Source organism: Artibeus jamaicensis, unplaced genomic scaffold (assembly GCF_021234435.1).
Source record: "Artibeus jamaicensis isolate MK-2021 breed Jamaican fruit bat unplaced genomic scaffold, CSHL_Jam_final contig_685, whole genome shotgun sequence".
Lineage (NCBI taxonomy): Eukaryota > Metazoa > Chordata > Mammalia > Chiroptera > Phyllostomidae > Artibeus > Artibeus jamaicensis.
Window position 1 is genome coordinate 17,349,740 of NW_026521924.1, and position 12,446 is coordinate 17,362,185.

Below are 12,446 nucleotides of genomic sequence, written 5' to 3' on the forward strand. Positions count from 1 at the left end.
TGTAGGACTTTTTTTAGATTAGTCTACCAGTAACTGTGATATTGGGCATTCGGCTTAACCGGTTTGAGTATCAGTTTCTATATCTTAAGATGGGGGTGCCAAGTTCCATCTCATGAGGTTGTTTTGAAAATTAAATGAAGTAACCTCAAGCTCAGCATACTACCTTACATAAAATAAGGATTTAATTTATAAATTCACTTTTTATACTAGTATATAGTTTTCCAACGGTTCATGGCATGATAAGCAGTTTCACTTTTGTTGATGATGCATGGGTGAAGTTGCCCCTATAGTTATAGTTCAGTCACAAGGAAAAATGATCATGCCAGCATGTAACACTCAGATGTTTTTCATAAGATTGTAGAATATAGGCAACATTGGTTGAACAGTAAACTATGAGAGGAGCAGTAAGATTATAGACATTAAAACTTAATTGTAGTTTATGTAGCATCCCATTGTGATATTTAATGAAAAAAATGTTTTCACCTTTCTTCATTTTTAGTATCGTCACCCCTGTGAGTAAATTACATTTTCGTGTATGGAGTCACCAGACACTGAAATCTGATGTTTTGCTGGGAACTGCTGCATTAGATATCTATGAAACATTAAAGTCAAACAATATGAAACGTATGTATGTAAAAGTAATAGAAATTGTGCTCAGTTTTTCCCCCCTGTAAGAAATTCATATGCCAAACATACAGAATGATTATGTTCACTATTTGTTTTTAAGTTTACTTGATTATCTATTAACAGGAAGAAGAATCTTGAACTATTTAAAGCATTCTGAATAACTTTGGTTTGACTATTTATTTTAGATCCAATATTTTAAAGAAATATTCACCTAGTAAATAGATATTTATTTAAGTACTACATAACTCAATTATGGAAAACTATAAGATAAGAGCAAAGATGAAGGAAAAAAATTCCACTTAAGTGGGGACAAATATAATTAATATTTTGGCAGATTTCCTTTTCCAAATGCTCATTTGAAAAATTTCCTCCTTTTAGATTTTTTAAATTTATGCAAAGTGAGGGAAAGTAGGTCTACAGTTGTTCATAATTCAGAAAATAATAAAATGTTAAATAATAGTACAAGAATAAACTCTGTTTCATGTACTTAAAACTGGAAACCTACTTTTGTCCCACATTGTATATGTATATGTAAATATATAAAAACTTGAAACATACTTGTTTTGATTAATATATTACCATACCCCAAATAATATATTTGGGGGGCTATAAGATGCATACCTGCCCCCCACTTTGGGAGGAATAATGGTTAATGATGTTGTTGAGTTCTGATTACATTGACATTGGTGAAATATTACGTTATTTATGTTATTAAATGTTTTACCACATTTTTCGCTTCAAAATTTTTTTTCCTGTTTTTCTCCTCTAAAATCTAGGTGCTTTTATGGTCCGAAAAATACAGTATGATTAATATGTCATGATTTGTAAAACATACTTTCAACCCCTTGACTATCTAAAACATACTTGTAAGAATTTTATTTCTCATTTAGAATTTAAGAGATATAATCCATTGTGGGGGGGTTGTTTTTGTTTTTAAGATTATATTTATTTACTTTTAGAGAGAAGGAAAGGGAGGGGGAGAAAAAAAGGGAAAGAAATAGCAATGTGCAAGAAATACATTGACTGCTTGCCTCCACTCCCAGCTGGGGACCTGGCCTGCAACCCAGGCATGTGCCCTGACTGAAAATTGAACTTGCAACCTTTGCGCTCAATCCACTGAGCCACACCAGCCAGAGCTAATCTATTGTTAAGTGATACATTTCAGTCAGTATTATTCAGGCACATTGCTGAATAATCTTGATTGTTCTGCTGGCTCGTTTTATACAAGGATGGAATGTGGACAAGGGGCAACCCCCCAAAAAACCCAGAATTATCTTCTGGAGGGCAGGCTCCTTGTAGTACAGACTTTTCCCCGTCAGTGAGTGTTCTACAAACCCATCTGTATCAGTGTATTAGCTGGCATTGTGTGAGAGGCTGCTTTTGACTAGTGATTTTGTTTTTTCTTGAAGACTCTTTCATGATGGGTGATTGACCCATGTTGTCCTCGGTGACTTTTTTTTTTTTTTTAATCTGCCTGGATGAAAAATATCCTCAATGGGAAACATTTTGCCCATGTGGAGGAGGTGAAACAAAAAGAAACAGCAGAAGCACTAAAAGGCAACAAAATTGCCAAATGCAAAAACTTTTGAGCAGTGGAAAAAAACATCTCGATAGGTATATGGCATCAAATGGAGAGTAGTTTGAGGATGACTGAAGTTTAAACATGTAAGAATAAAAACACAATTTTTATAAATAAAGTTTGGGGTTTTTGGGTCCCCCCTTGCATAATAAATGAAATGATTGAGCTATTAGCATTTTACTTTATGAATACTAAACATCAGCAAATTCTGTTCTATTTCTAAAATGTTTTGTTGGCATAAACCCTGAAACCTTGGGTGAAGAATATTAAGACAAATGTATTTTTTGAACAGTTGTAATGACTTACAGGAAAATAAAAGTGACCATTATGTAGATATTTTTCTGACATAAGTTTTTCAACAGTTAAGATGATTTAAAGAAAAGAAAATGACCATTTGTCCTGTAATTTATTCTCTTCCAGTTGAAGAAGTAGTTGTGACTTTACAGCTTATAGGTGACAGAGAGCCAACAGAAACAATAGGAGACTTGTCAGTGTGTCTTGATGGGCTGCAATTAGAGTCTGAAGTTGTCACCAATGGTGAAACTACATGTTCAGAAAGTAAGTAATTTCCTTTTTTTAAAAAAAAAATAAATAAAGATTTTATTTATCTTTTTTAGAGGGGAAAGGAAGGAGAGAAGGAGAGAAATATCATTGTATGGTTGCCTCTCGTGAGTCCCCTGCTGGGTACTGACCTGCAACCCAGGCATGTGCCCTGACTGGGAATCGAACCGCAATCCTTTGGTTTGCAGGCCCGTGCTCAATCCACCAAGCTACACCAGCCAGGGCAGTAATTACCTTTTTTTAAAAAGAAAAGATTTTATTTATTTTTAGAGAGGGGAAGGGAAGAGAAAGAGAGGCAGGAAAATATCAATCAGTTGCCCCTTGCATGCCTCTTGAGGACCTGGCCTGTAATCCAGGCATGTACCCTGACTTGGAATTGAACCGGTGACCTTTTGGTTCAGAGGTGGGCACTCAGTCCACTGAGCCACAAGAGCCAGGATGTAAGTAATTCTTTTTTGTATAGGATCTTTAATGATTCTTTTTACATTAGCCACTCTAGTATGCTATATGTAGTTTCTACTATTCTTTTCACATTGAAGAAATTTCCTTTTTAAAAAGAGAAATTGGTAATTTTAAACATTTTCCTTTTAGTGCTTTGTTTCTATGAATAAAACATTTTTCTATAAGTTGAAAGGCTACCCAAATAAAAGTTGAACTACAGTTGGCCCTGTGGGTAATGAGTTGATTTATTAAGTATTTATTCTCTAGGCCAACAATAGCAATTAATGTGGCATATGGCAGACATAGTTTTTTATCTGTAGCAGTGTGTGGTTGAGTTTAAATTTAACTGAAAAATTCTCCTTTGTACCAGACAGCCAGTACAAGCTTAAATTTATTTGCCACTTCTATTTCTGTAGGTTAAATTTACAGAGGTGTCTTTGTGTTATAATAATGACAAAACCAATTCATTATATGTATGCTGATATATCTTACAATTTATGATTTACTAGTATTTGTTAAAGGGAATGAACATGAACTACAAATTGAATGAAGTTTGATGACACCCAAGTTCTGCCTGCTGAGCTAGCATGCTTAATAAAACTACTTTCTAGTGGATTCTCTTTAAATATTTCTATCACTTTTCTAGTGCTAGCTGTATTTCCCCTTGAAACAGATTTTATAGGCTGCAACACAGAGAACAGATTAATGGTTTTCCTTGATTAGTCTAACAAAGATCTTTTTGTTTACTTAGAAACTGCATTATGAAACATTTTGTGGTTTTGGGGTACTCTTATTCTTCTCTTTCTACTTGGGAGAACTTCGTACTTTAACTCATGACCTTTTTTAATAGTAGGACCTTCCAGATGGTCCTGGTGTATCTTCCAGATTGATTCTTTTCAGTAAATGAAAGTGAAGAGAAGTTTGTGAAATGGTCATACTGGTTCACAACTGATATGTTCATTTTAATTGGCAGCAATTTATGGGAACTCTGTAATAGTAACATTTTTCTATAAAGTGGAGTTCTAGAATATATAGGTTAAATTACATTGTTAAACTGCTGTAAACCTCAGTTTTTATAGCTTCCTAAGTTTTATCTCTTACAAATTTGAAACTATTATTAATTCAGAATATTAAAAGTTAGCAAAAATAAGGTATGTCAGTGTTCGTAATTCACAGTAGAATCTAAGCTACTTATTTATATTTAAGACTTTATTGTTTATTTTCTACAGAAGTGGACATTTCTGTCATCAGTTTTCTGCTCAAGGAGGAAAATAATTAGCAGAATTTAACATGATTCCTTGAAGTAAAATGGTTTTAACGGGGAAGTCACAGTGGATTTTAGGGTTAGAGTTGCCAGATACAATAGCTGGGGTTTTTGTTTGTTTGTTTTTTTTTAATACTTAGCATGAGCCAAGCACAATGTTGGATGTGTTTACACATATACTCACAACCTTGTAAGGCATTAGATTTCCTTTCCTTTCTAGTACATACTTAAACTCTAGCAACTTTAAATTACATCATGAGTTGGTTGTGAGCAAACAAACAAAACTGAGTTTAGCCTACAAGCAGTTTGGTGGGAATTGCACTTGTATTTTCCTTTAATTGGTTCCATTTCTGTAACTTGAACTGCAAGCCAGAAATGAAAAGTAGAGTTTAGCACTGAAATGGAATTTCTGCTACCTGAGCATTGTTTGGTGGGATTAGAACTGGGGGGGCAGGGTGTGCGGGTAGAGGCGTAACTTTTATATTTTCATATTTTTATAATGTTACAAGTTTTTAGATTTTTCTCCCTGAACATATTCAGTCAGAAGTCTTTGTGGAAGAACACATAGATAGGATGGTTCTTATAATAAAATCTGTTCTTATAGGTTTTGATTTTTTGATTAATTAGGTAATCTTTATAAAAAGAATCATTGTCTGAATTTTGGTATGAAAAATAACCAAATAATATAGCTAGCAATTATATTTGGATATACTGTGAACATTGGATTTTCCCAATGAGACATTATGTCTTTTGGTATTTATGAGTTTTTGGTTCATTCTTTTTGGTGGATAAATTTTCAAAAGATGACAGTTATATAACTAAACCTTTTTCAAGTGAAACAAAATTTATTTAGCATTTTCGTTTTTCTTCCTACTTTTCTTCAAACTTTATTTAAAAACCAGAGAACTTTATGTTCTCACCTTTCCTATCCCAACCCTCAGGGAATAAGTTTAATGTCCAGCTGAGAGTCTCAGTTGTAATGTTTTGATGCTCTTTCTTATTTCTCTAATTTAGAAAGTAACTACATAATTTGCTCAGGTGTTTTCCTTATACTTAAGTGCAGAGTTAATCTCCTTTTGTAAGTCTCTGGGAAGAAGCTTTTATTTAATTTGCTAGTTGGTAGACTTATTGCTGTATCCCTCAGATATATCAGTAAATTAACTCAGCAAATTGAGTGTGGACAGTTCCTATCTACAACTTCTCAATTCATTGTTTTTAGTTCTTGGGTGGGTGGGTGGTAGTGGAGTGTTAGTTTAATACCTGTTTTTCCAAATAGGACGTCCAGCAAGAAACATTGAAAATTACTGTTGTCAAAGACATTACTTTTCCTAAAGAGAAACTTTCCTGTTAAATTCACTATTATAAAATAGGAGCATATTCTTGTGAAGATTTTTATTCTATACCATATATACTCTGGAAATGTATCTAAAATTAATTTAGGGCTATGACTTGGCATATGTAACCCCTGGTTCTTACTATATATGTCCCATTTCATTTTGACTTTATCTCATTCTTTCTTGTATTGGACTTTCTTGCATTAATTTTTGACCCAATAGCCATTTTCGGTGTGAATATATCTATAATGTTTTTTACCAGTATAATAAAATCTAGGAAACCAGCCTAAATTTTTTGAGTTACCAAATATTATTTGAAATTACCAGATTTCAACTGGGTCTGGGTACTAACAAATTGTTTTTATTGATTTAAGAGACAGATAGACATCAATTTGTCATCCCACTTATTTATGCATTCATTGGTTGATTCTTGTCTGTGCCGTGACCAGAGATCAAACTTGAAACCTTGGTGTATCAAGAAGACACTCGAACCAACTGAGCTGCTGGGCCAGGGCCCCAACTAATTGTTTCATAGAAACTTTGTTATAATGGTATTTTAAAAAATTGACTTATATTTAAACATTTTTATGTATGCCCATAATACTAACTTTACCTTCCCCCAAAAGCCAATAAACTGTCCTTTCCACACTTACATTTCTACCTTACTTTATCAGTGCTACTTTAAAAATGAAGTATTAAAGCTATAATTAGATCATTGTTAGTTTTAACAATACTGTGTTCATTCATTTTTGCAATTTAGAAAGGGCTTTGATTTATATTCATATTTAAAATACAGATCTTTTCATATTTAATATGTGTAAGATATAAACCAGCATAATAAAATGACTATCTTGAACTACCACATACTTTAAGAATTAGAATATTAACAATGTTATTATATCCATCTGCAATTTTTTCCCTGTATCATTCCTATATTTCCCCTAAGATGATCACTATTCTGAATTTTGAGTTTATCATTTCCTTGCTTTAAAGTTTTTTTATTTTATTTTATTTTTTAATTTATTTTTTTATTGATTATGCCATTACAGTTGTTCTATTCCCCCCCTTCATTCCCCTCCACCCTACCCCCAGGTCCCCACCATTACCCCCCCTTTAGTTTATGACCATGTGTCTCAAGTTCTTTAGATTCCATATTTCCCATACCATTCTTGCCCCCCCATCTATTTTCTATCTACCATCTATCCTACTTATTTTCTGTACCTTCTCCCCCCTTCTCCTCCTCCCACTCCCCTGTTGCTAACCCTCCTTGAGATCTTCATTTCTATGTTTCCACTCCTGATCTAGCTGTCCTTTTAGTTTGCTTTTGTTTTAGGTGTGGTTGTTAATAACTGTGAATTTGCTGTCCTTTCACTGTTCATGTTTTTTTAACTTCTTTTTCTTAGGTAAGTCCCTTTAACATTTCATATAATAAGGGCTTGGTGATGATGAACTCCTTGAATTTGATCTTATGTGAGAAGCACTTTATCTGTCCTTCCATTCCAAATGAAAGTTTTGCTGGATAGAGCAATCTTGGTTGTAGGTCTTCGGATTTCATGACTTGGAATACCTCTTTCCAGCCCCTTCTTGCCTGTAAGGTCTCTTTTGAGAAATCCACTGACAGTCTGATGGGAACTCCTTTGTAGGTGACTGTCCCCTTAGCTCTTGCTGCTTCTAGGATTCTCTCCTTCATTTTAATCTTGGGTAATGTAATGATGATGTGCCTTGGTGTGTTCCTTCTTGGGTCCAACTTCTTTGGGCCTCTCTGAGCTTCCTGGATTTCCTGGAAGTCTATTTCCTTTGCCAGATTGGGGAAATTCTCCTTTATTATTTGTTCAAATAAGTTTTCCACTGGTGGCTGTTCCTTTCCCCCTTCTGGTACCCCTATAATTCAGATGTTGGAGCGTTTAAAGATGTCCTGGAGGTTCCTAAGACTCCTCATTTCTTTGAATTCTTGCTTCTTGACTCTTTTCTGTTTGGCCCTTATTTGCTTTCTTCTGGTCCACTCCATTGATTTGAGTCCCAGTTTTCTTTTCATCGCTATTGGTTTCCTGTGCAATTCCATTCATTTCAATTAGTTTCGCCTTCATGTTTGTCTAATTTGTGGCTATAATCAACCAGTTCTATGAGGATCCTGATCACCAGTGTTTTAAACTGTGCGTCTGAGAGTTTTGCTATTTCTTCATTGCTTAGATTTATAGGCTCTGGGGCTTTGAGATCTTCTTGAGCCATTTTTGGTCTGTTTACGCTCATTAAGTATGAGGAGCGGAGCCTCATACTTAACCCAGGTTGCTGGGTTGTGATGCTGTATGTGGGGGCGTGGTCAGAGCCGGGAAATGGTGGCCCCCTCTGCTGTTGCGCCCCTGGGTGAGGATCAGAGCCTTAGGTGGTTCACCAGGGCAGGGCCACTCAGGTTGCTGGGTTATGACACTGTATGTGGAGGCGGGGTCAGATCGGGGAAATGGCGGCGCTGACTCCCTCCTCTGCTGCTGGCCGCTCCCGTTCAATCGCCCACTCCCTCACTTGTCTATCCATGCAGGAATGCCCGACCACAGTCAACCCGCAGCCCTGCTCCCTCGCTGGTTCCCCGTGGTCCCCCGTGGTTGCTCGCTGAATTTCCCACCAGGTCCAACCCTGTGCCTGGATTCTGGGTGCCTGCATCCATCTGACCGAGTTTTCCTGTGCAACCCTGCTCCGCCAGCTGCTGGTTTTGCCCCTCTTACCAGTCAGGCTGAAGAATTTGTTGTTATCAAACTTCCAAAAAGTTCAATTTTCTCTGTTCTGGCTGTGTTTTCTGTTGCTAATATTTAGTTGTCTCTAAACTTGGTTGTGTGAGAAAGCAAGGTGTATCCACCTATGCCTCCATCTTGGCGGAAGTCTCTGCCTAAAGTATTTTAATCACATATGTCACCCTCAACAGTATATTTCTTGGGCTCTATGAAAATATTGATGTTGCTTTTTATGACATCCATATTACAGTATATATAACTAGTTTATTTTCATTGCTGTATACTAATCTGCTGGGCAAATATGCAAGTTACCCATTTTTTATGTCAAAGGACATTTGTATTGTTTGTAGTTTTATTGCCTTGTGAACATATAGTGATATATTGGACATTTTTACATTTACATTATATATTTATATGTCCTCTGATACACAGGTTGAGGGTATACTATGTAGGATATATATTTGGGAGTGAAATTGTTGGGATATGACGATATGTGCATTTTCAGTTTTACAGCATTGTTTCTTCAAATATGCTTTTTTTGTTGTGATTCTTTTAATTAAGGTGAAATTTTTATAGCATAGAATTAGCCATATAAATGCCATGTAAATGCCACTGTGTAAAGTTCAGTGGCATTTAGCATATTAACAGTAATGTGTATTTACCACCTCTCTAATTTCAAAAGTGTTTCATCACCCCGGGAAAAAAAACTACCCCCCATTTCCTCCTCTCCCCCATCACCTGGTAGTCATTAATCTGCTTTTTTCTGTGTGGATTTGCCTGTTCTGGATATATCATAAATGAGGAGTCATACAGTATCTGACCTCGTGTATATGAATTCTTTTACTTAGCATATTGTTTTTATTCAAATCGACGTATATATCAGTATACTTTCTTTTTGTAGCTGAATCATATTCCTGAGCGTGTGTGTATGCCACAATTTATTTATTTATTCATCCATCCACTGATGGACATTGTCTTTTATTTCCACTTTTTGGTTACTAAGGACTTATAAATGATTCTGCCATAATCATTTGTGTACAACTTTCTTTGTGCATGTTTTCATTTCTCTTGGGTATATGCCTCAGAATGAATTTGCTGGTGCTTGTTTTTGACAGTTTCTTGTTTCTTAATTTCTTTTGCTATGTAGTTTTTTTTACATTCTCTTTGAAAATTACAGTATTAGAAATCTTTTAGAAATCTTTGGAGATATAAATGTTATATGTCTCTTTTTTATTGAGGTTTGTTTTCTTATGTGTTTGTTGTTCTTGGATTGCAACTTTTTATTTGATCTTAAGGGCCTAAATAGGGGATTCTTTGCGCTAGAGAACATTTATTTTGTGTCTACTAGTGCCAGGGTTTGCCACCTACCTGGGAAGACTTTAGCTCCTTTCCAGGACCCCTAGCCTAGTGTGACTGTCTGTGGGTCAGCTCCCTCACTTTGCTGCTAACCCAAGCTGTCCTGATCCATCTCGGAGCTGATAGTAGCCCTTAGACTCAGGTCATCCCTTTCTTTCCCATTTGCTTATTAGGTCTTGGTCCTGCTCTGATATTGATTTCCTTGTTTTTCTTTTGAGATTGTTCAGTACCCAGGAAATAGCAACAATGTGTTATTTTATCTACAAGCTAGTTATTTTGTAGCCAGAGGGCCCTTCTGAGTAGCTCACTGAATAGAAGAGATCTTGGTGAATCTTCCAAAGTGACCTGTGGATAAAAAATGTTTACATTTAGAAATCTGATCAGTTTTTCATGAGGAAATTGTGATTGGGAATACTTTAAAGAACAATACATTTGTTAAAAATGCAAACCTTAAGTACAGGCATTGTTCTCTTGGACATTCCTTGTGTGTCAGATATTTTATATGTGTATGTGTGTTTTTAAACTCTTCTCTGGATGAAAGCACAGGACTAGATCTAAACAACTTATGCCATAAGTCATAGTGATGGCTTCACTCTATATTGAAGCAAAATAAAAGGTTGAACAAAAAATGGCCCTTGTTCAAACTGCCGATGAGTTGTAAATCGTAAGAAATAATATAATAGCTAATATTTATGGAGTGTTTATATGTGCTTGCCAGTGTTCTACGTGTTTATGTTTAATTCTTAACAACTGTTCTATGAAGTAGGTGTCATTATTGCCCATTATATGCATGAGTGAAAGGCACAGGAAAACCAAGTGTACTTTTCTAAAGTCATGAAGTTAGTGCATGGGGAAGCTAGGATACAGACACAGTCTGTCTGGCTGCAGAGTCCATGTGATTAAATACTGTGCTTTACTGTAGTAAATGAGCAAGTTTAGTAGTAGTTACTGTTAGGTTTAAATTGATTATTCCAAATGGTTTTCTTAATTTTTGAGAAAAGTAGGGTACTAATTGACCTATTCTGGTAACTCATGCTAGATATTTTGGCTTCCCAACTTTATTTATATTTTATTTATCATCTATCTTAGGGGAATATATTTCATATAAAAATAATTCTTATAAAACTGAATTGTACCCTTTTTTTCATTGTCATGTTTTTAAAACTATTTTAACAGCTTTATTGAGATGTATTTTATATTTCACAAAATTCACCCATTTCAAGTATACAATTCAATGATTTTTAGTAATTTAGCTGAGTAATCCAACCATTAACTGCAAATCATATTTAGAACAGTTTCATCTCCTCAGTAAGATCCTTCTTGACTATTTACAGGAAATCCTGTTCTCACCTCAAACCCCAGGCAACCACTAATGTATTTTGTCTTTAAAATTTTGTCTTTTCTAGAAATGTTATATAAATAGAATCATACAACATGGTTTTTTGTGTCAGGTTTCTTTCACTTAGCATAATGTTTTTTGGGTTTATCCATGACAGCATGTTTCAGTACTTTATTTCTTTTTATTACTAAATAGTTTTCCATTGCATAGATATACTATATTTTATCTATTCATCTCTACCATCTTTTTTTAATGTAATACTTCTCGTCTAGGTGAGATACTTGCCCACCTTGCTATATAGTATAGTGGTGACTCAGTATCTCTTTAAGGATTTAATCTATTGATTATGCTTTAGAGTAATATAGTGATGATTTCTCTGTTTGAAATTATGGCTGTTTTCATAGGGACTGTTCTTATGGACTAAATGGACCTAGACTGTTAAATTTGAGTTCTTATTTATGCATTTTATAGTTTTGCCCTCTCTGTTTTTGTGGCAGTGTCCCTATCCCTAGCAGCCTCTTCCTAATGTTTTATAATATTCATTATACTTCCTAATGTTGTATAATATACAGAATTCTGGGAGTATTTCCTATGGATAAAATTTGAAGAGAGTGTGAACATTGTGGCATTCCTTTTGATTGCTTTAAGATCTGTTTGTGCCTTTCCCATTCTTGAAGCTGTTATCCAGGCTCTAGTATAAGAGAGATGTTACTGGTTTTTCTGTTTTCAGAATCTATTTTATTAATCATTCTGCTGGTGATCACTGTTTTGTAAGGCATTTGGACTACAAAAGTGGCTAAAATAATTAGATTTACATTAGAGTCAGGCAAACATGTTTCAAGAAGGCAGAAGTAGCCCAGGAGTGATATACCTTGACTAATTAATATCTCTTACATATAATCATATGCACAAAATGTTGGTAAAACTTCTTATTTAAATCATATGAACATTTATTACATTTTTTTTTCAAATGTCATGTTGGAATTTAAGTTCTAGTACCTTCTTTCTAGAAAGATTCAATAAAAGGCCTTGTTTACATAGCACGTTGAAAAAAAAACGCAAAAACCACTTTTGAAACTCATTTTCCATCTAAATTTTATTGCTGTTAGGTGCTTCACAAAATGATGATGGCTCTAGACCCAAGGATGAAACAAGGTAAGAGTTTACTTATTGCTTATCAAGAAAGCAGAAAAGAGACAGGGAAAATTAATAAATATTT

The 12,446-nt window shown here is 34.8% G+C and overlaps 1 protein-coding gene across 3 annotated transcripts in view; it reads left to right on the forward strand.

Annotated features, from left to right (window-relative positions):
* The window catches only part of ITCH (itchy E3 ubiquitin protein ligase), a 119,008-nt gene that overhangs the window by 48,182 nt on the left and 58,380 nt on the right, over positions 1-12,446 (forward strand). For all 3 annotated transcript variants that reach the window (XM_037164681.2, XM_053671029.1, XM_037164682.2), the window contains 3 exons: positions 500-624; positions 2,627-2,764; positions 12,337-12,382. In XM_037164681.2, coding sequence (XP_037020576.2) covers positions 500-624; positions 2,627-2,764; positions 12,337-12,382 — 309 coding nt within the window. The remainder of the gene's footprint in view (positions 1-499; positions 625-2,626; positions 2,765-12,336; positions 12,383-12,446) is intronic.